The sequence below is a fragment of the Pseudorasbora parva genome, chromosome 5 (assembly GCF_024679245.1).
Source record: "Pseudorasbora parva isolate DD20220531a chromosome 5, ASM2467924v1, whole genome shotgun sequence".
Lineage (NCBI taxonomy): Eukaryota > Metazoa > Chordata > Actinopteri > Cypriniformes > Gobionidae > Pseudorasbora > Pseudorasbora parva.
The window spans coordinates 883,104-908,102 of NC_090176.1; the positions used below are offsets into that span (position 1 = coordinate 883,104).

Sequence of the window (24,999 nt, forward strand, 5' to 3'; positions counted from 1 at the left end):
CGAGTATATTGGTAAAAGGGATATTATTTTATTATGGCAGATGAGCACATTGCTGAGACATTACAGAAAGAGCCTTTACAAGTCAAGAATATTGGTTTCACATTTTGTTTTGTTTTTTTGCAGTTCAACTAAAGAGAATGCAAAACACGGTTTCTATCAACTTATATCATGTTATCACATATGAATGTATATTCTCTTAATGGAGATGACCTCTTTTCCTCAGAGTGAATGTTATCACATAGTGAGAAATTACACATATACACTATATTGCCAAAAGCCTTGTGACGCATAACTCGACACACACGAGCTTCCCATTGTTAACCCGTGGGGTTTACTCTGGAGTCGGCCCACCCTCTCTAACAGCTCCAGCTCTTCTGGGAAGGCTTTCCTCAAGGTTTAGGAGTGTGTTTATGGGGATTTTTGCCCATTCTTCTAGAAGCTCATTTGTGAGGTCAGGCACTGATGTTGGACGAGAAGGCCTGGCTCTCAGTCTCCGCTCTAATTCATCCCAAAGCTGTTCTATTTGTAATGGTCTTATGGACCGACGCTTTGTGGACTGGAGCGCAGTCATGCTGGGACAGGAAGGGGCCGTCCACAAACTGATCCCACAGTCAGGCGAGTCCCGTTCTCCTGGCAACGGCCAAACCCAGACTCGTCCATGGGATTGTCAGACTGAAGCGTGATTGGTCGCTCAGAGAACACGTCTCACTGCTCTAGAGTCCAGTGGCGGCTGCTTTACTCCACTGCATCCCACGCTTTGCATTGCTCTTGGTGATGTAAGGCTTGGATGAGCTGCTCGGCCATGGAAACCCATTCCATGAAGCTCTCTCCGCTGTTCTTGAGCTCATCTGAAGGCCACAGGAGTCTGGAGGTCTGGAGCTGTTGACTCTGCAGAAAGTTGGTGACTTCTGCACACTGTGACCCTCAGCATGAGCTGACCCCGCTCTGGGATTTTACGTGGCCTAACAGTTGTGCTACACCTGTGGCTAAGGAAGTGATTGAACACCTGAATTCAGTGATTTGGAGGGGTGTCACAATACCTTTGGCAATATAGTGACTGTAAATGTTATTAAATGTGTTCATGAGCTCCCATGATGAATGACGCAAGCCTCCATACAGCTGAGAGCTCAAGGACCCGTCCAGAAAACACTGCTTTCAGTGTTCTCAGCCGAACACATGAACCCTAATGAGTCTCAGTAATTGAACGTTAGTCTATTCATCTGGCAATAGAGTTATCCGTGAGTCTGAAGGAGACCTGTGGGATGGTCTCTGCGTGACAGTGACGCATGTCCTGCCCTACTGAAGCAATGTGAATGTCTGACGGGAATATACTGAAGGGCCAGTCACATTATAGCTATAGGTGATAAATACGGCTTCAGTAGAACTGGCCTTGGTAGACAAGATCTGCTTGTGCTGAGCGAATACAAAGATCTTTGCTATAGCTAAAATACACACACACACACACACACACACACACAGCTATGCTGTGACGGCACAAACGGACAAACACAAAGCAGGTCAACCAGTGAGACTTGTGTTTGGCTTCTGCTCATCTAAACCACACATATTTTTTACATAATATGTGTTTACATATATTAATAATACTTTACTATAAATGTGCTTGAGCCAATGTAAGCCAATGTGCTGTCTTTCGGCATTTACCCATCATAACCAAAAGCACTAAACTTCTGTCCTTACCAAAGATCTATATACGACAGGATTTCTGATTGAATCCACAATATATATATCTATAGTTATAACCCAGCTATGTGTTACTTGTCCTTAAGGTTTATTCAAACGGATCGCCTGAGCCAGTTTAACCAGGGTTTACCAAGTTACAAACAGCTGTCAGTGTAGTTCCCAGCTCACCAACCCATCATTCTCTAATGTTCAGAGAGAAGTCCTGATGCACACTGCAGCTTCAGCAAACACTGGAGCAAGACTAAATCAAGCTCATTGGCTGACACATTACAGAGAGACAACCTATCAGCTTGTGCCGTGCTGGCAGATTTCAGAACATAAATATATATGAATATACATAGAGTTGTCAAGACACTGCCACTGTGAGGTTTATCACTAAGAGCCGCACATGATATATTTCTCAACCGTTGCGGCTGCTGTGGAAGTAATAGAGCCGCTGTACAGCTTCTGATTCGTTCAAATAAATGACCTGCATCTAATGACCCACAGCGAAAATAACAAATGACAATATTCATCACACATACCCATAGCTCCAGGAATATTTACAAATGCTGTCATCATTTACTCACCCTCATGTAAGTCCAGCTCTTTCAGAAAACAGAAAGTTAAACTCTCTTTATGCAGTGAAAGTGAATAAGGACAGGCGCTGTTAAGCTCCAAAAAAAGATTAGTAGTGGTGAAGTCTTGTGAGACACAGAGAACCCATAGGGGTCTATACACTCATAGATATTACACTTATTATGTGCTTTTGCATTATACTGTGCATGTAACCAACCACACTGTTAAACCCTCACTCTCCCAAACTCAACAGCAGCAAATGTGAACCTGACCAGACTTCTGCTGAACAACATTTGTGCAAGAAAGAGCAGTGGATCAAATGCTTAGTTTTATTGTGCAAGTGTATAGTAGTTAAACTGCCCCATTATGCTATTTTAAAGGCGTCTCCTATAACTGATTTACATGAATCCAAGCTCAAATACTCTTTAACACTTCAACTGAAGACTCAGTCTCTCTAAGCCCCGCCTCTCTGAGAGCTGCTCCGCTGTGATTGGTCAGAAATCAAGCACTCATTATCATATCTGAATCTCAGCTCTTGACACACTGTGATACAAACAGCAATGATGGCGTGGGTTCTCAGCAGAAAACAGCATCTCCTCCACATGAACAACACCAACCAAACTCTTCCAGTCTTAGACTACAGTGTGTGAGGGCGGGGCTAAGAGATGCTGAGCAGCCAATCACGACCATTTTCACAGCATTATGCAAATTGGTTACAAGGCTGGAATGACTGCCGGCTCGTTTTAGTTCAGAATCGCATCTTTCTTTTAGGAGACAAAAACTAAATTTATCTGTAATTTGCTGAGTTTTTGTATTCCCAAACAGCTCTATTACACACTACATGAAAGAGAATATCCATTAAAGCATGATAGGTGCACTTTAACTCTGTTCCCGCCAGCGTTTAAAAAACAAGTTGCTTGCCACCGCCAAGGTTTTTGAGCATTTTCACCAAAATGAAGTAGCCCATAAAATATTTTGTTTTATGAATATCTGAGCATGCATGGTTAAGTCAATGGGTAACGCATGGGTATGTTTCATTAAAAAGCAACATTTTGAAAGGTGCCCTATAATATTTGAAACAATATGTTAAATTGTTCTCTGTGGGAAGGGTAGAAAAGTCCTCACGTCTCCTGCACAGCCTGAACATCACATGTGTTCGGCTCAGTCAGTTCCGGCCGACAATGCACATATTTGGACAGATGCAAATGTTGGGGGCGTGCATATAAATGATCCCCAACGCTTGCATCACGGTTGGGTTAATCTTGAGAAGCACTGTTTTTTCTGTGGTGTTTTTGATTTACGAGATTTACATAAGAAGGAAGAGGCAATGGTGTTTGAGACTCACAGTATGGGATGTCCATGTACTGAACACTTATTATTTCACCATGGCAAGGTTAATTCAGTTTATCATTCTAGGGCACCTTTGAACAAAAAGCTGAGAAAATCGCCTTTTTGTGAAAGACTGTTTCCAGATCAGATTCAGAGATGATCAGACACAGATGAGGAGATCGAGTCCATCTACACCTCTAATGCTTCAGTCCTGCTCCTCATCCTGTTCCTCATCTCATTCTCTAACATTTGGCAGTTTTGATTTATATGATGTTTAATGTTGTTGATCAAGTTATTTTTCATATGCATATGATTACATACGATCGCTTGTTTTACTGCGTCTTACTCGCGTGTGTTTTGTTTAGGAGATTCAGTACTCATTCAGAAGAGGCGCAATAGCGCCCCCTAGCGTCTGACAGTGAAAACACGGAAACCTGTAAAATTCCGTTTTTGGCCTAGAAGCGTTTTCCCACAAATAACGGAAAATTCTGCCTTTGGCGGGGGAAGATTTAAAGACCGCTAATATAAAGTAGGATGTCATGAGGACTTCTTTTCTATCATCTTTGGAGCTTGACAGCCACTGTTTGCTTTCACTGTATACGAGACATGAGGGCGAGTAACCATGAACCATTTCCTCGAGACAAGATCACATACAGTAGCTTTTAAAACCGTATTTCTCTATAACAGTTAATACAACTAAGCAGAAAAGTGGAATAAACGTAAGCTTGTTTCATACATACCCTCACATCACATAATGATAAATGTAGTACTTGTCCTGTTTTGGTCTTCAGCAGTCTCTCAGCTGGTGCTGATTGTTGGCATCTGGGCTGATGGCGTCCTCATCCGTTAGGACGTCTGTGTTCATGAACGTTCCCGTGTTTCCGTGCCTCGGCTTCACCGCGGCCAGTTCTGACAGAACGATGTTATCATGCGTGACGAGCGTCGTCTTGTCCATCGTTTCCTTGCTGTGTTTGGAAACCACTGCGTCCAGGAAGTCATACTTGGGCGAGAGAGTCCCACTTTCGAACAGATATTTGGCCAGATAGGAGAAGGCGGCGTTGCTCAGAAGTGAAGCGAGCATGGAGACGGTCTTGTAGGGGAACCTCTGCTCCACGTATCGCTCCACCTCCTGCGTTAGACGGTGCTGCTTCTCCCGCGGCCGCCAGCCGGGATAGTAGATGAACGGAGGCAGGCGGAGGTACGGCTCACCTCCACCCACCCGTAGTAGCAGGCCGAAGACGTAGCCGGCCACCGAGCCGTAGGTGTTGGTGCCCTTAACGAACAGCACGCAGATCAGCTGAGGGAAGATGATGACGTACACCAGGTCCGAACTCAGATACCACAGGCCGTACACCGAGCCCGTCAGCAGGGCCATGGCAGTGGCCAGAGCTCCGAACACGAAGATGGTGATCCTCATCACCCACACGATCTCTCGGTCAGAAGCCTGCCGAGACACAAGGTGCGGTTCACTGTTACGGTCAGTGGCTCATCAGTGCACATTATTCTGAAGAAGAAAGGCTATTGATTAATGTGAAATCAACTTAACTCCACAAGAATTACATACATTTATCCACTAACCAATTTAGAAACATCCTGTTTCATTCTCTAAGTTGTGACTTCTTACTGAGTCTCTCCATCATCAGTGTCCGACTGTGGTTTGAACATGTAAGGCTAAACACACACTTCTGATGGTTTCAAGTGCTTGGGATTGGCCTGCGTATCTGAAGCATGAGCTGTAAAGTCCTCTTCTGGAAAGGGGGCGGGGAGCACCAGCTCTTTTACATTTAAAGGGACACACAAAACTGTGTGTTTTTGCTCACACCCAACTAGGGACAAATCGGACGTTATACAAATCGGATTGCAAAAAAGCAATTTCTGGAAAACCAAATTGATGCCCGTGATCTTCAGCCCTTAGACGGCTCTGCATCACACACAGGAATGCTACTGTAATGGACATCACAACATGGGCCCAGGAATACTTCAAGAAAACATTGGTGATCACAATCCACCGTGCCATTCACCTAATTAATAAAATAATATTTTATTATTATATTAATTAAGGTATATCCAAGTTCTAGAACAACATGCTCCATCCAGGGACGTCAACATGCTCCCTTTTCCTGGACCGTTCCCACCTGGTGGAATGAACTCAATTTGTGCTGCCGAGTCTGTAGCCATTTTTTAAAAACATCTTAAGTCATATCTCTTCCAACTGCACATGACCAATAAAGAATAGCACTTAACTATCCATTAAATTTTGTTTGTTTGTCAAAAAACAAAACAAAAAAAAACAAAAAATTGTGTACTGCTTAATTAACTGACACTTCTTACAGCTCTTACAGGTTGTTGGCCTTGTCTGTCTCGTTACTTTTATTACTCTCCCCTTTTTTGTACGTCGCTTTGGATAAAAGCGTCTGCTAAATGATTAAATGTAAATGATTAGGATCAGGCTTAGGGGTAGCACCTAGTTATAACAGTTATTATAATAGCTATATTAAGTATATAGTATGAACAGGACTATAAAAAAGTGATACTGTATAAAGTCCTTATGTTTCAGGATTTTAATGGTTTATTTTCTTCAGCAAACACACACTGAGTAACACACTAAAGACACAGTCTTACCTCTGATCCAGACAAGCAAACGCCTTATAGACCTGAACTGCTCAAAATTGGCTGTTTTCATAACACATACCACATTATTTACATGACTCTGAAATACATCATCACATTGTTGGGTCACTTCACACTTCAGTGTCTAATAATAATATTCATAATAATAATATTAATATTTTGGTTATGTCTTACATTGCTCTTGCAGTGCCTGTATATGACTGAATAAGACCCGTGAGGAGACTAACGGCTTAAGAGCTTACCGACTGACGGAAAGCCAGCTGGTAGATATTCCGCGCAAACATGGAGCTGGCGGAGAGGATGGAGGAGTCGGCCGATGACATGACGGCGGCGGAGACGGCACCCAGACCGAAGAAAGAGACGAAAGATGGGCAGAGGTGCTGGAGCACGATGGGCAGGATCATGTCCGACTCATCCTTCTCCACCGGAGGAACTGGCCCATACGACGTCTGGTTCCAGTCTGAGGCCACACACACATTTTAACAATTTATTTAAGTCCACTTAAAAGAAATCATTTACAGGGAAACACATTTAACATTATAAATTAAACATTATAGGTGCAGTTAAAAACATGTACAAAATCATGGCCCAGTGGCATACACAGGTCTTCACAAAAGCACATCTCAGGTGTTATGGGTATAAGTTGTCAAAGGGTGTTTTGGTGTTGGTTTCATGTTTTTAGGTTTTCATGTTCACTGTCATGTTGTCATGCACTTCCTGGTTTTGTCATGTGGTCTATTGTCATGTGATTCCATGCCCTCATTCGTTCCTGCCTCGTGTTCCTGTGTCTTCTTGTCATTGGTTTATTGGTTAATCGTTGTTCACAGGTGTCCCTCATTTTGTCATTAGCCCTTGTGTATTTAAGCCCTCATGTTTGCTATAGTCTTTGTCAGTTATTGTATGTGTAACCCGCTGCTGGTGAGTGTTTTGTCTAGTCTACTTTATGTCAAGTTTAAGTCAAGTCAAGTCTGTTGTTTTGCCAAGTCTTTGTTTTACGTTTATGTTTCGAGTTATTTAAATAAACTGCACTTGGGTTCATCAACCTCGCCTTCAGTGGACCCTACGTTACATAAGTTGCAGCGTCTCCTCCATATATGGCGGCTGCCTATAAAAGTAGACAGGGCCCAGTACTTCGCTAGCCGTTTGGCCCTCTTTTTGGCATCCCAAGTTGCTGAAGCCCTCTTACCACCAGCCTATGAATGTGTCCCAAGCTGCCAAATATGAACACCAGTAGTCTGCCCAGATCTCCGAGATGGAGTTTAAGAGCAGGTGGTATTTAATGACCTTGGACATAAAGGCTTCCTCCATGCTAGAGACAAAGATGCACCTCCAGAATGAACACCTCACTGAGCTCCTCATTAACCAGAATAACATCTGGTGTGTTAGCAGACAGATGTGAGAAAAAGCATCAGAGTTACTGTTGCCATGCTGGAACATGGATGCTTTTACGCTAGAGTGTTTGTATATTTTCACTGAGGGTGAGAGATGTTTTGATACGTCCTTCACTATAAGGTCCACTATTCTGTCGTGGCGTGCGATGTACATTCCCTTGTAAACATGACAGCCATTCAGGATATGTGGAAGTGTCTCAGAAATCTGTTCGGTGGTGTGATGTAGACAGTGAGGGACCTGGGTTAAAGGAAACCAGATGGAAAGGTTAAGTCTGGTAGGAAGAACTTGCAATCTCTCCTTTACTTTACTTTAAGGTGACAATGTCCTCACTGAGTGCAGTGTTCTTAAAGAACGAGTGCGAGACAGAGTGATCAGCACAGGAGAGGCATGCCAGCTTCCCCTGGAGTTTCAGGCCAGTCCAGTGTTGTTTCTGGTGATGTTGGTCTAAGTCCAGGAGAGTTCTCCGGGCTCCTGTAGATGTTAGCGGATAGCTGTGGCCACCGTATGTGGCTGTTGACATGGACCATGGGGTCAGAGATGATATCCTCTGAGACCATCACAGTCCCAGAGTCAGACCGCACCCACTCCAGTGCTCCTCCAGCTCGGACACAAAGATCATTCAGGTCCGGCCAGTCTGACCACACACCAAAGCCAGCTGAATGGGTGTCCAGTTTCCCACTGGGTTTCCTTTTGAAACCCAGGAAATGAGGCTCTGAGTCCCTGGCCAACGGCACCTTACGCCTCCTTAGGCCCAGGAACAGGGAAGATTGAGCCAGCTGCCTCACGTCTCGGTCATCGTTATTCAGCATGTTCAGAAGATGGGAGATCCGCATGCTGGTGTAAATCCAGATCACGTTTGGTGCTCCCAACCCTCCTTCCCATTGGGGATTAAAAATAACATCACGGGTGCTGTGTGTGTTGAGTCCAAACCACTTCTGCACTAGACTCACCGTCTTACTGTTCATTGACACAACCAATTTAACCATTGGTTGGTGGCAATTATAAAGGTAAGTGCACTCCAAGGGCAGCCAGTGTTAATGCCACACACACACACACACACACACACACACACACACACACACACACACACACACACACACACACACACACACACACACACACACACACACACACACAGTAGAAGCTTTAAACAAACATTTAACTGTAATGCAATAACAGCATAAAAATGGTTTATTATGTGTTTTATGTATCAGTGAACATCTGCTGATTAACTGAGACTCTGCGATCAACAGCATTAATAAAGTCCCTGTAGATTGAGAGACCATCTGGAATCAGCCGCGTGTCAATCCCGTTATCCCAGAGCTTCTCTCGCGGATGCATCTCTACCTGTGGAGGCTCCGATGGCTCCGATCAGGACGGAAGGGACAGCCATGACCAGACAGCCGAAAGCTGCCAGAAACGACAGGACTTGAGCATAGCTAGCTGAGGAGGCTGAGAGAACACGCTGGAAATACACCTGCCATGGGATCCCGCCCAGCATCTGCACACACACACACACTGCACGTTAGATTTTTGTGAAATGTGGGGAATTTACATAAGTGTAATGTATTTTACACTGTATAAACTGTACATTCTATCCCCCTACACTGCCCCTGCCCCTACCCATCACACACACACACACACACACACACACACACACACACACACACACACACACACACACACACACACACACACACTGAAACAGCAGCAGTGTTCGTCTTTAAACCGCAGGATTGGGTCCTCCTCAGCAGGACTCCACTAACCCTAAACCTGACGTTACCCTGAACAGAGACAAATATGATCGGATACAACAGTGTTCGAAGGCCTCAGTCTGCCAGGAACAGTTCTGGAAACTTGCTAATGACAAAATGCAAGAAGATGTAAGTACTGTGTTGCAAATCTTACAGTAAAACACAGATCATTCTAAAGATATCGCATATTTGAGACTTACGAGAAGGCAGAAGTTATCGGCCCATATCCAGCCGTCGGACGGGTCGATCTCGCCCAGCCATGGAGGCTGAAACCCTGCGGTGGAGGCGGTCACTCCGATGTCGGACACAGCGGGATTGGACAGAGCGAACGGCACGCTGATCCACTGGAGACACACACACACACACACACGCTCAGTCTATCATTATCTCAATCGTCATCTCTCTACCATCACTGACAAATACCGTCAATATTGTGACAGATGGAGTGGCATGCTATATGAAATGTACTGCTCTGCATGGCTTTTATCAAGGTCTTCTAATAAACCCAATAAGCCATCAACACATTCCCCAGACTGCATTAACTCAATTCAGTGTGTGTGTCATTCAGAAACTGTAACAAACATCCTAAAAGTTCTCAAAAGACTCAAGTCTCACAGCAGTTTACACTGAAGTCTCACAGCGGCCAATCACAGCAGTTTACACTGAAGTCTCACAGCGGCCAATCACAGCAGTTTACACTGAAGTCTCACAGCGACCAATCACAGCAGTTTACACTGAAGTCTCACAGCAGCCAATCACAGCAGTGGGCGTTCACACTGAAGCTCAGTACACCTTAATCAGTATTTCTGTCTTGTTTTCCAGTAGAAATATCTAAACTTATAAACCAATATCTGCCCAGAGATGGAGAGAAAGATCCAGCAGCTCTTTACATCGGTCAGGCTGTCGAATGAAGGGAATATTGAACAATGTGAAGCATTAACATTTAAAGGTGCAGTGGGCTGAAAATCCCTGTTCTGGATGTCCCGCAGCGTTAGGAGAGAAACGTCTCCTGTTCCTCATTCTGTGGTAGACTCACCAGACCCAGGAAGATGCAGAAGAGCTGGACCACATCAGTGTAGGCCACCGAGTACAGGCCCCCGACCAGCGTGTAGAAGACTGCGATCAGGGCCGAGATCACCACCGACATGTTGATGTTGATGTCCACGATCACGCTGAGCGTCGCCCCTGAGTGAGCACAGAGGGTTTAATACTGAGGACACTGAGGGAGCTTCACATGTTCATGTCTGCTCACCCAGGGCGGACAGGATGGCCGCTGACCAGAACATCTCTCCCAGTAGAGCCGGGATGAAGAGCAGGCCGCCCATCCTCTTCCCGTAGAGCTGCTGGAACGGGTCCAGCATGGTCACGTATCCCCGAGAGCGCATGGGCTTGGCGAAGAACAGCCCGCCTGCAGCGAGAGGAGCTCACGGTCAACACACTATACACTACATACTACACACTACACATTACATACTACACATTTCACACTACATACTACACACTACACACTACATCCAACACACTACACACTACATACTACACACTACACCCTACAAACTACACACAACACACTACACGCTACACCCTACACCCTACAAACTACACACTACACCCTACACCCTACAAACTACACACTACAAACTACACATTACATACTACACGCTACACACTACATACTACACGCTACATACTACACACTACATACTACACGCTACATACTACACATTACATACTACACACTACATACTACACACTACATGCTACACACTACACATTACATACTACACATTACATACTACACACTACATACTACATACTACACGCTACATACTACACGGTACATACTACACACTACATACTACACACTACATACTACACGATACATACTACACATTACATTCTACATACTACACGCTACATACAACATACAACACATTACATACTACACACTACATACTACACACTACACGCTACATACTACACATTACATACTACACACTACATACTACACACTACACGCTACATACTACACGATACATACTACACATTACATACTACACACTACACGCTACATACTACACATTACACACTACACGCTACATACTACACGCTACATACTACACGATACATACTACACGCTACATACTACACGCTACACACTACACACTACACGCTACATACTACACACTACATACTACACGCTACATACTACACACTACACATTACATACTACACACTACATGCTACACACTACACATTACATACTACACACTACATACTACATATTACACGCTACATACTACACGGTACACACTACACAATACATTCTACACGCTACATACAACATACAACACATTACATACTACACACTACATACTACACACTACACGCTACATACTACACATTACATAATACATACTACACGCTACATACTACCCATACTACTAAAGTGGAGCGTGTCTCTTACTGGCGTGACAAGCACAGATTCTGTTTGTGTGACAGCACAGGAGAAGGTACTCATGACCTTCTCATTTTAGGATTTGTGTTTTACAGAAGCTCAAAGCCAAAGGCACAAACTATGGGATCAATTTTCCACCTAAAGTATTGCGGTCATGCATTAAAAAATAATCTGCACGAATTAATCAAAACTTTAAACACATTAAAAATTATATTGCATAAATCTTAAACTTACGTAATGGGTTCTTAAAAGTAGTTTTCCATGGTTTTATTACTCAGTATTTTGTGCTTTCTTACATGTTCTGCTCATATTTTACTCTTCGTCCGCTTGTGCTGTTTTTCTCTTTACTCTTTTTTTCACGTTCTGCACTTGCTTTTCCAAATGTTGCTGTTGGAGTTTCATGTAAATTAGGGTGGGCTTATGCTTATGTTCTAGATCATGTCTAATCAGCTGAATTGAGCACAACGGGACTCTAATCAAGTTGTAGAAACATCTCATGGATGATCGGTGTTAACAGGAGCACCTGAGCTCTATTTTGAGTGTCATGGCAAAGGCTGTGAATACTTATCTACATGTTTTTTAATTTTAATAAATTAACAAAGATTTCAAACAAACTTCTTTCAAGTTGTCATTACGGGGTATTGTTTGTAGAATTGATAAAACTTTTTTTTTTTTTTAAATCAACTAGTAGCACAATCGTAACAAAAATTTCAATGTAATTACATCAAACTGAATGAAATGGCCAGATCTGATTAAAATTTCATTGGGATTGTCATGGGAGGTTTATTCCTTTTGTAATCTGATCTGAGAGGGCTTTGTAATCTGATCTGAGAGGGCATGTAAACATGTAATCTGATTGTAATCTGATCTGAGAGGGCATGTAAACACTTGACCGGATGGAAAGCCGTAGCTGTTCTTCCCAAGTCATTCTGAAACTCTCTGTCCACTCATCGTCTGTGAAGTAGAGCAGGACAACGTCCCACCACTCCCTGTTTCGGACTCTCGTCCACAGATAACGGCTGTGGGAATGGATGTTTTTACTGTTTGATATATAGAAGCAACATGGCATAAAGCTTCATCTGCTCGATTGTCGCCTAATAATAAGGACTATTCTATCCTATTCCCTCTCCCATGCTTTATGAATAATAACGAAAGTTAAGTTCTGCTCCACTGAATTTCTGCCTAGTGAATTGTTTGCTTCGACATCCTGAATTAAACCCTCCAAGTCTGGCATATAAAGATTACATGTGGTAGAGAATGCGGGCATTAGTTGAACCTCGCATAGGATTCAGACAGTGCACTGAGACAAGAAACAAGAAAATGGGGGGTGCCCTGACCGCCCAACATAGATGCCTTAATTTCCCTTCTCAAAAACCACCAGGTAACAGTAAGCATGTTGAAGCCTGAAGTACACAAAACCCCCTCTTGAAAACAGAGGCAACAGCCTCCTGAGAGGTACCCCGAATCCATCCAAGCAAGACCCCTCAGAGTCCAAGGAAAATGGAAGGAGGAGAGGCCTCTATGAAGTCCTGTTCCATTCCAATGCTTCACATGTGGAGGGTAGGGACACCTGGCCGAGGAGTGCCCAGGCCGAGAGGAACTAATGCCCTGAGCAAGTACATCAGACCTCCTTACCACCTCCTGGACCCATGAGGAGGCAGCCTACCCTAGGGTCCCTGTTATGATTGAGGGCAGGGACACAGAAGCCTTATAGACTCTAGGAGTATGGTGACCTTAATCAAACCAGAATTTGTAGGGTCTATCATGGGAAGTGAGATATCTGTGTCCTGTATTCATGGGGACACCAGGAACTACCCCACGGGAGAAGTAAGCATGGTCACCCCCTGGGGGCAGTTTAAAGAAAGAGCAGGGGTTATGGATCACTTGCCCTGTCCTGGTTGGCAGAGACTGTCAAGCATTTTCTACCTACTGGAAAGACTGGGCTGCAGAGGGGAAGAGACCTACCCGACGCAGACAAAGAGACCGGCTGTCCAATCCCCACCCTTCTCAAGCCATGGAAGAGACAACAGATGGGGAGCAACCAACCCTGAAGAACTCAATAATGATAGAGGTGAGGAAGATCACTGATCCCACTGCCACTGTCTCAGAAGATCCCGAGGGGGTGAGGTATTTGACGACACAGATTCCCATTAAGTGTTTCTGAATTCCCCCAGCAAAAATCCTTGTTTCTGCGTTTCAGCACTGCTCAACTGCAAGACCTGCTACTGAGCAAAGCATAGGGAAATGTACAGGTGGTTGAGGGCTGGATAAAAGATGTCCAGAAAGAATAATGGGTTTGGGACGTGCGCTCCAAGCTAGAGCTGTGAGCTAGAAAAGCAAGTATGTGGAGGCCAGAGGAATCAGGGTCTCCTGCAGCACCATGGAGAGCTCCATCAGATACGAGGTCCACTACCCAGTGATGTTCAGAACCAAGAATAGCTCCGACACAAGTGTGGATCGTTTCCCCTCTGACAGGGAGCCTCAGCTGCAGGCCACATAAAGGAGAAAAAGAGGCCACAGTAGAGGAAAAACAGGGCAGGTGAGCAGATATAGAGTACTGGATGTTCCACAGCCCAGGCATTGTACCAGTCTTAACCCAACCAAGCTTAAGAAGATAGAGGCCTAGTGGAGGATGTGAGTAGACTGAACCACCTTGACTAATCCTACATCTCTTCTGCCTGCATTCCAGATGTAATTTGATGTCACAAGGAGGAACTTGAGAAGGAAGAACTATCTGAGTTAGTTTGCTCCCTATCCTTCTGGTGTGTAAAGTTTACATAATGCGCACATCAACTCCATCCCTTTATTTCGCATTCATGTAAAACTATGTTCAGATTCATCAATCGGAATGAATTTATTCAGATTGGATCAAAAAGTGTCCATGTGATCGTAGTTAGTAAATGCCATAGACGAGGCTCACATGAGAGTGATGTTGAGGCTGGTCGCGCTGTGTACTGTGGCCACTGTGTCTCACAGTTGAGTTGCAGGCACAGTATACAGAATTTACCACATCAGCCAGGAATAGCCATGAGTCACAGTGGAGTGATATCATCTCCCCTCTTGCATTGATTGGCTGGAGGAGCGGTCACTCTAGAACCAGTGGACCAATCGGGATGCTTAAACCTGCCCTAATTAACATGAAACTCCAACTGCAACATTTGGAAAAACAAGTGTAGAACGTGGAAAGAAGATCGAAGAGAAAAACAGCACAAGCGTACAAAAGAGTATAATATGAGCCGAACATGTAAGAGAGCACAAAATGCAGAGTAATAAAACCAAGGAAAACTACTCTTAAGAACCCATTATGTAAGTTTAAGGTTTGTGAAATATATTATTACATGCTTTTGTGATCATTTTAAATCACGTTTATTATGTTCTGATCTGTGACTGCGGTACATTTGGTGGGAATTTAATCTCATAGCAAACCTCTCGTTTTCATCCCAATGAGGTGAATGTGGTGATGCATGAACTGTGATGACTGATCAGTGTAAAATCATCTCACCCACTACTAGACTGAGAGCATATCCGAACGGAGCCTGAGCCCAAGCCAAGCCGGAGCCGGGCAGATACACCGACTCCGCCGTACCGTTGATGTAGCCGCCGCCGACCCATGTGGCTACAGTCAGAGAGAGAGTCATCAACACACACACACACACACAATATACATTCCTTGATTATTTCATTCATTTTTAATATCCCAATTACCCAAACAGATCAAGTGATTGACTTTCTTCAAAACGTTCATTTCTAATTTGCATATTAAAGAGGACGAAAGAAAGAGAGTAATTTCATTTCAATAACACTACTTCACTAATTACTTGGAAGCCTTTATATAATACATTATTATACATTATAATACTCATCTATTAATTGTTACACCTTTAGAAAGTATAATGCATTAAAACAACCTATTTCATAATCTGCAAATATTATGAACAGATGTGATGAATTATAATGTACAGTACATTATGAATATGAGGATGATACATAAAGGCTTCAAGTCTAACCATCATTTATAAGAAGAAATTAACCATTTTCTTTTTCTTTAAAAGAATGAAACATGACAAAAAATAAGCATCTACAATTACTCAAAACAAGTCACTAATTCAGAAACGTCCTTTTTATTACCAAACACACGTTTATAATGCCCCATTTCAGCAGTTTCTGTGCAATTGTGTAAAACACAGCTTCATTATATTTATTTCAAACGGTCCTCCAAAATAAAAAAATAAAATAAAATAAACGACTATAGGTCATTTTTAAAGCACCTTAATACGAGCTACACTCACCTAAAGGATTATTAGAAACACCACACTAATACTGTGTTTGACCCCCTTTCGCCTTCAGAACTGCCTTAATTCTATGTAATTCTTTCTAAAGCATTCTTTAGAAATGTTGGCCCATATTGATAGGAGAGCATCTTGCAGTTGATGGAGATTTGTGGGATGCACATCCAGGGCACGAAGCTCCCGTTCCACCACATCCCAAAGATGCTCTATTGGGTTGAGATCTGGGGACTGTGGCGGCCATTTTAGTTCAGTCAACTCATTAACATGTTCAAGAAACCAATCTGAAATGATTGGAGCTTTGTGACATGGTGCATTATCCTGCTGGAAGTAGCCATCAGAGGATGGGCACATGGTGGTCATAAAGGGATGGACATGGTCAGAAACAATGCTCAGGCCGGCCGTGGCATTTAAACGATGCCCAATTGGCACTAAGGGGCCTAAAGTGTGCCAAGAAAACATCCCCACACCATTACACCATGAAAGTGTTCTGTTGTCAATAGGAGCACAACTTTAGAAAACGCTCCTATGGGTCGTATTTCAAGAGTTAAAATATTGTCGATAGGAGCACAACTTTAGAAAACACTCCCATGGGTCGTATTTCATGAGTTAAAATATTGTCGATAGGGGCTCAACTTTAGTAAACGCTCCTATGGGTCGTATTTCATGAGTTAAAATATTGTCGATAGGGGCACAACTTTAGTAAACGCTCCTATGGGTCGTATTTCATGAGTTAAAATATTGTCGATAGGAGCACAACTTTAGTAAACGCTCCTATGGGTCGTATTTCATGAGTTAAAATATTGTCGATAGGAGCACAACTTTAGTAAACGCTCCTATGGGTCGTATTTCATGAGTTAAAATATTGTCGATAGGAGCACAACTTTAATAAACGCTCCTATGGGTCGTATTTCATGAGTTAAAATATTGTCGATAGGAGCACAACTTTAGTAAACGCTCCTAAGGGTCGTATTTCATGAGTTAAAATATTGTCAATAGGAGCACAACTTTAGTAAACGCTCCTATGGGTCGTATTTCATGAGTTAAAATATTGTCGATAGGGGCACAACTTTAGTAAACGCTCCTATGGGTCGTATTTCATGCGTTAAAATATTGTCGATAGGAGCACAACTTTAGTAAACGCTCCTATGGGTCGTATTTCATGAGTTAAAATATTGTCGATAGGAGCACAACTTTAGTAAACGCTCCTATGGGTCGTATTTCATGAGTTAAAATATTGTCGATAGGAGCACAACTTTAATAAACGCTCCTATGGGTCGTATTTCATGAGTTAAAATATTGTCGATAGGAGCACAACTTTAATAAACGCTCCCATGGGTCATATTTCAAGAGTTAAAATATTGTCGATAGGAGCACAACTTTAGTAAACGCTCCTATGGGTCGTATTTCATGAGTTAAAATATTGTCGATAGGAGCACAACTTTAATAAACGCTCCTATGGGTCGTATTTCATGAGTTAAAATATTGTCGATAGGAGCACAACTTTAGTAAACGCTCCTAAGGGTCGTATTTCATGAGTTAAAATATTGTCGATAGGGGCTCAACTTTAGTAAACGCTCCTATGGGTCGTATTTCATGAGTTAAAATATTGTCGATAGGGGCACAACTTTAGTAAACGCTCCTATGGGTCGTATTTCATGAGTTAAAATATTGTCGATAGGGGCACAACTTTAGTAAACGCTCCTATGGGTCGTATTTCATGCGTTAAAATATTGTCGATAGGAGCACAACTTTAGTAAACGCTCCTATGGGTCGTATTTCATGAGTTAAAATATTGTCGATAGGAGCACAACTTTAGTAAACGCTCCTATGGGTCGTATTTCATGAGTTAAAATATTGTCGATAGGAGCACAACTTTAATAAACGCTCCTATGGGTCGTATTTCATGAGTTAAAATATTGTCGATAGGAGCACAACTTTAATAAACGCTCCCATGGGTCATATTTCAAGAGTTAAAATATTGTCGATAGGAGCACAACTTTAGTAAACGCTCCTATGGGTCGTATTTCATGAGTTAAAATATTGTCGATAGGAGCACAACTTTAATAAACGCTCCTATGGGTCGTATTTCATGAGTTAAAATATTGTCGATAGGAGCACAACTTTAGTAAACGCTCCTAAGGGTCGTATTTCATGAGTTAAAATATTGTCGATAGGGGCTCAACTTTAGTAAACGCTCCTATGGGTCGTATTTCATGAGTTAAAATATTGTCGATAGGGGCACAACTTTAGTAAACGCTCCTATGGGTCGTATTTCATGAGTTAAAATATTGTCGATAGGAGCACAACTTTAGTAAACGCTCCTATGGGTCGTATTTCATGAGTTAAAATATTGTCGATAGGAGCACAACTTTAGTAAACGCTCCTATGGGTCGTATTTCAAGAGTTAAAATATTGTCGATAGGAGCACAACTTTAGTAAACGCTCCTATGGGTCGTATTTCAAGAGTTAAAATATTGTCGATAGGAGCACAACTTTAGTAAACGCTCCTATGGGTCGTATTTCATGAGTTAAAATATTGTCGATAGGAGCACAACTTTAGTAAACGCTCCTATGGGTCGTATTTCAAGAGTTAAAATATTGTCGATAGGAGCACAACTTTAGTAAACGCTCCTATGGGTCGTATTTCAAGAGTTAAAATATTGTCGATAGGAGCACAACTTTAGTAAACGCTCCTATGGGTCGTATTTCATGAGTTAAAATATTGTCAATAGGAGCACAACTTTAGTAAACGCTCCTATGGGTCGTATTTCAAGAGTTAAAATATTGTCGATAGGAGCACAACTTTAGTAAACGCTCCTATGGGTCGTATTTCATGAGTTAAAATATTGTCGATAGGAGCACAACTTTAGTAAACGCTCCTATGGGTCGTATTTCAAGAGTTAAAATATTGTCGATAGGAGCACAACTTTAGTAAACGCTCCTATGGGTCGTATTTCAAGAGTTAAAATATTGTCAATAGGGGCACAACTTTAGTAAACGCTCCTATGGGTCATATTTCAAGAGTTAAAATATTGTCGATAGGAGCACAACTTTAGTAAACGCTCCTATGGGTCGTATTTCATGAGTTAAAATATTGCCGATAGGAGCACAACTTTAGAAAACACTCCTATGGGTCGTATTTCATGAGTTAAAATATTGTCGATAGGAGCACAACTTTAGTAAACGCTCCTATGGGTCGTGTTTCATGAGTTAAAATATTGTCGATAGGGGCAAAACTTTAGTAAACGCTCCTATGGGTCGTATTTCATGAGTTAAAATATTGTCGATAGGAGCACAACTTTAGAAAACGCTCCTATGGGTCGTATTTCATGAGTTAAAATATTGTCGATAGGGGCACAACTTTAGTAAACGCTCCTATGGGTCGTATTTCAAGAGTTAAAATATTGTCGATAGGGGCACAACTTTAGTAAACGCTCCTATGGGTCGTATTTCATGAGTTAAAATATTGTCGATAGGAGCACAACTTTAGTAAACGCTCCTATGGGTCGTATTTCATGAGTTAAAATATTGCCGATAGGAGCACAACTTTAGTAAACGCTCCTATGGGTCGTATTTCATGAGTTAAAATATTGTCGATAGGGGCACAACTTTAGTAAACGCTCCTATGGGTCGTATTTCAAGAGTTAAAATATTGTCGATAGGGGCACAACTTTAGTAAACGCTCCTATGGGCCGTATTTCATGAGTTAAAATATTGTCGATGGGGCACAACTTTAGTAAACGCTCCTATGGGTCGTATTTCATGAGTTAAAATATTGTCGATAGGGGCACAACTTTAGTAAACGCTCCTATGGGTCGTATTTCAAGAGTTAAAATATTGTCGATAGGAGCACAACTTTAGTAAACGCTCCTATGGGTCGTATTTCATGAGTTAAAATATTGTCGATAGGAGCACAACTTTAGTAAACGCTCCTATGGGTCGTATTTCATGAGTTAAAATATTGTCGATAGGAGCACAACTTTAGTAAACGCTCCTATGGGTCGTATTTCAAGAGTTAAAATATTGTCGATAGGAGCACAACTTTAGTAAACGCTCCTATGGGTCGCATTTCATGAGTTAAAATATTGTCGACAGGAGCACAACTTTAGTAAACGCTCCTATGGGTCGTATTTCATGAGTTAAAATATTGTCGATAGGAGCACAACTTTAGTAAACGCTCCTATGGGTCGTATTTCATGAGTTAAAATATTGCCGATAGGAGCACAACTTTAGTAAACGCTCCTATGGGTCGTATTTCATGAGTTAAAATATTGTCGATAGGGGCACAACTTTAGTAAACGCTCCTATGGGTCGTATTTCAAGAGTTAAAATATTGTCGATAGGGGCACAACTTTAGTAAACGCTCCTATGGGCCGTATTTCATGAGTTAAAATATTGTCGATGGGGCACAACTTTAGTAAACGCTCCTATGGGTCGTATTTCATGAGTTAAAATATTGTCGATAGGGGCACAACTTTAGTAAACGCTCCTATGGGTCGTATTTCAAGAGTTAAAATATTGTCGATAGGAGCACAACTTTAGTAAACGCTCCTATGGGTCGTATTTCATGAGTTAAAATATTGTCGATAGGAGCACAACTTTAGTAAACGCTCCTATGGGTCGTATTTCATGAGTTAAAATATTGTCGATAGGAGCACAACTTTAGTAAACGCTCCTATGGGTCGTATTTCAAGAGTTAAAATATTGTCGATAGGAGCACAACTTTAGTAAACGCTCCTATGGGTCGCATTTCATGAGTTAAAATATTGTCGACAGGAGCACAACTTTAGTAAACGCTCCTATGGGTCGTATTTCAAGAGTTAAAATATTGTCGATAGGAGCACAACTTTAGTAAACTCTCCTATGGGTCGTATTTCATGAGTTAAAATATTGTCGATAGGAGCACAACTTTAGTAAACGCTCCTATGGGTCGTATTTCATGAGTTAAAATATTGTCGATAGGAGCACAACTTTAGTAAACGCTCCCATGGGTCGTATTTCATGAGTTAAAATATTGTCGATAGGGGCTCAACTTTAGTAAACGCTCCTATGGGTCGCATTTCATGAGTTAAAATATTGTCAATAGGAGCACAACTTTAGTAAACGCTCCTATGGGTCGTATTTCATGAGTTAAAATATTGTCGATAGGAGCACAACTTTAGTAAACGCTCCTATGGGTCGTATTTCATGAGTTAAAATATTGTCGATAGGAGCACAACTTTAGTAAACGCTCCTATGGGTCGTATTTCATGAGTTAAAATATTGTCGATAGGGGCACAACTTTAGTAAACGCTCCTATGGGTCGTATTTCATGAGTTAAAATATTGTCGATAGGGGCACAACTTTAGTAAACGCTCCTATGGGTCGTATTTCATGAGTTAAAATATTGTCGATAGGAGCACAACTTTAGTAAACGCTCCTATGGGTCGTATTTCAAGAGTTAAAATATTGTCGATAGGAGCACAACTTTAGTAAACGCTCCTATGGGTCGCATTTCATGAGTTAAAATATTGTCGACAGGAGCACAACTTTAGTAAACGCTCCTATGGGTCGTATTTCATGAGTTAAAATATTGTCGATAGGAGCACAACTTTAGTAAACGCTCCTATGGGTCGTATTTCATGAGTTAAAATATTGTCGATAGGGAACACAGTCGATAGGGTTAGGGTTACAGGTCAAAAGTCAAGTAGACAGGACCCCTCACCGGTCATGGTGAATCCTCCCACGAACAGGCCGATGTCTCTTCCTCCGACCATGATGGACTCGCTGCGGTCTGTTCCGGCAGCTTTCCCAGAGTTCTTGTTCTTCCAGGCCGCCCAGATCCCGACGGCTAAGATCAGCAGGTAGAAGATGATGATGGCCAGAAGTCCCTCCACATGAATGGCCATCATACACTCACTCCTGCACAGAGCAATCACTCTGCTGGGTTTATTCTCCTCTGGACCGCTGGAGGGCACAAACACTTCCCAAAACACCTGCACGTGGAAACTCGGCTGATCCTCGAAACGATCACACGCAGCAACACAAATCTAATGTCTCATGTTTTAAAAAAAGTTAGATTTAAGTAGCAAATACAAATCGCTAAAATTATTAAATATATTTTAAGACAAAAGTCTTCGTAATGATTTTCAGTTTGTTCAAGTAAAGCAACAGTTTCATTGTGAAAGTATGGTATTTAAGGTAAAAGGCACAATAATTACCACGGCTGACTTTAACATTTGCTGACACGGTTAGGTTCTGATGGGAAGTATCATATATTAAGTGATAATATAGTTCAATATGATTAATCAAATATAATATGCCCACGTTAGAGATAATCGCCATATTTAAAATGAAACCAGCATACTTAAAAATATGATTTCAATTATATCATATAATAAAATATAATTTATTGTCACTACTGTAAATCCATATTAAATTATTATGGGTTCTCCTTCAATTCTTTCAAAATCTTGAATTTTCTATATTTGTATAACTATATTTTAATGACAGCTTATTTATGGGACAAAAATTAATTATTTTATTCATCAAAATAAACAGAAAAAGTATAGAGAAACTATTAAAAACAGATTATTTTATCTGAATTGTTTGAATCAATACTGTGTGTCTATCAATGCCTGTGTTACCCCCTCCACCTCGTACATTTAATCCATTAATAAACTAAACAAACCACTTTTATGATTTATTTTCACACAAAATCTGTTACTCCATTAAGGTTAATACACACATATATATGATTCTGCAATCATACACTAATGGAGTAGTGAAAAATACATTTTTCCTTTTATATCAGGTTCATTTTTAACTGTATATCAAATACGGTTTAACGTTTTCACACATATTGACATACAACAAATAAATATACTATAGCCTATAAGTATTTATTGATTTATTTTTTCTAAATAATGAAATGATCTATTAATGCGTGTGACTATATAATGCACACTGTTCTTTTTTGAGCTGTCAGTGTAATAAATACTATTATCATCTTTCCATCCAAATGCAACTTCCTTTGTTTTATTAGAAAAACGATTTTATTTTAATTACAAATGAAACAACAGTGAGATGCAACAAGTAGCGGTACAGTGTAATTCTGCTCTCTCCATAAAAGATAATAAATAATCATGATAAATATGATTCTGTACCTGTGAAGAAGCAGGAGCTGCGCTCATCACCACTGGAGGCTGAAAGAAAGAGGACCAACTACTGGAGAACAGCTTTATACCGCTGTGTGTGTGTGTGTGTGTGCGTGTGCGTGTGCGTGTGTGTGTGTTTGAGAACAGCTGGTCTTGTCTCCACCTAAAGGCCAGAGTGTAGAAGGCAGTGTGTATCAGTTTCAACACTTACATTTTATTCAAATACAGAAGATCACAATATAATCACTGTTACAATCATAATAGCTTAAAGGAAACAAACGGAGAGAATAAGGAGAGAGAGAGAGAGAGAGAGAGAGAGAGAGAGAGAGAGAGAGAGAGAGATTTTTATTACAATTCACAGAAACTAAATAAATATCACACAATGCCAAACAACCATTAATATAAAACCAATAAAAGTCGTTATTTTCTAAAAGAAAGAAAAATACAACTCTTCTTCAACAACATCACAAAGAATCACATTTAAACATCAAATTGTCTTAAAAGATGAAAGATCATGCATTAATCTATAATAGTGATAATCAATTAAAATCCTAGATTTAAAAAAACATTTCCAAACTGTTGCTCAGTTTTTTTTTTTTTTGTGGTGTAAATCGCTAATTTTTCTTGGCCCAACAAGAAATTGAACAATTTGGACTTATGACGATATTTTTTCACATATTTAGATCCAAAAATCGTCTCTTTTTGCAAACAAAAAGTAGCCTAGAAATCTAGACGCCCCCTAGCGGCAGCCTAGCGTGCTTCTTGGCCATGTCCACACTAATACGGTTTCATTTGAAAACGTATATTTTTCTCTCCGTTTTGTCCTTCCATCCACACTGAGACAGCGTTTTAAGTCGATGAAAACGTATCGTTTTGAAAACGCTCTCCAAAGCGGATATATTTGAAAATGCCGTCTTCACGTCGTAGTGTGGACTGTGAAAATGGCGGCTTTTTAATACGATGACACATTTTTAGCCATGAGATGCAGTCATGTGACCAATTCAGCCAAGATGGTGAACGCCATTGTCCAGCAGCTGTTTTGTTTGCTTTCTGTTTTGACAGCCTTGTTAAATATTAATGTCAATATTTGTACATACTGTTAAAAAACTCAGTGCCTTTTCTCGACATTGCCGCAAAATTTCAAAGAGTATATAAACGAGTAGCGGAAATGACGCAAGGCGAAGCGTCTTGGATTTGCTCATGCGCAGTACGGGGATGTAAGCGTTTTCAGACGTTTCAGTGTAGATGAACATTTTTTGGAAAACGATTGAAAATGATAGTGTGGATGCGGAGCGTTTATAGACGAAAACTACGTTTTTTAAATTAATCCGGATTAGTGTAGACGTAGCCCTAGTAAACACAGAAACTGGTGAACGGCGGTCTGTTGAATCAGCTCTGACCGCGACTCTGGAAGAGAAAAGAACGGCACTGAAGTCATTCTTAAAAAGGGAAGATGTGTTCAGAGTTTTGCCGACCGGATTAGAGTTTAGATTCTCTGCCCGAACCCGAGCCCGAGCCCGAACCTGACCCGGACCGACCCGTCGGGCTGAGATTTCCCTGCACTATCCTCGGGTCGGGTAGGGCCGGGCCTGTGATCAAGCGTTTGTTTTTTTAATCATTAGCCTACTTTACTTGTCTAATTGGGTGGGCAGAAAGCTATGCTATAATCAGAAATTATATGTATATTTAGCAAATTAAGAACTAATACAACAACTAAGAAACAAATGTGTAGGCTACAAAGCTGCACAAGT

At 41.4% G+C, this 24,999-nt stretch overlaps 1 protein-coding gene across 1 annotated transcript; it reads right to left on the reverse strand.

Moving 5' to 3' along the window:
* Window positions 1-1,590: 1,590 nt before the first annotated feature.
* On the reverse strand, window positions 1,591-23,340 carry LOC137075895 (high affinity choline transporter 1). The gene is made up of 9 exons (XM_067444846.1): window positions 23,258-23,340; window positions 21,817-22,013; window positions 15,326-15,439; window positions 10,618-10,773; window positions 10,402-10,550; window positions 9,566-9,709; window positions 8,959-9,112; window positions 6,462-6,679; window positions 1,591-5,032 (listed from the first exon to the last, which is right to left on the reverse strand). The coding sequence occupies exons 2-9, from the start codon at window positions 22,001-22,003 to the stop codon at window positions 4,376-4,378; spliced, it is 1,779 nt and encodes a 592-aa protein (XP_067300947.1). The 5' UTR covers window positions 22,004-22,013; window positions 23,258-23,340; the 3' UTR covers window positions 1,591-4,375.
* Window positions 23,341-24,999: the final 1,659 nt, after the last annotated feature.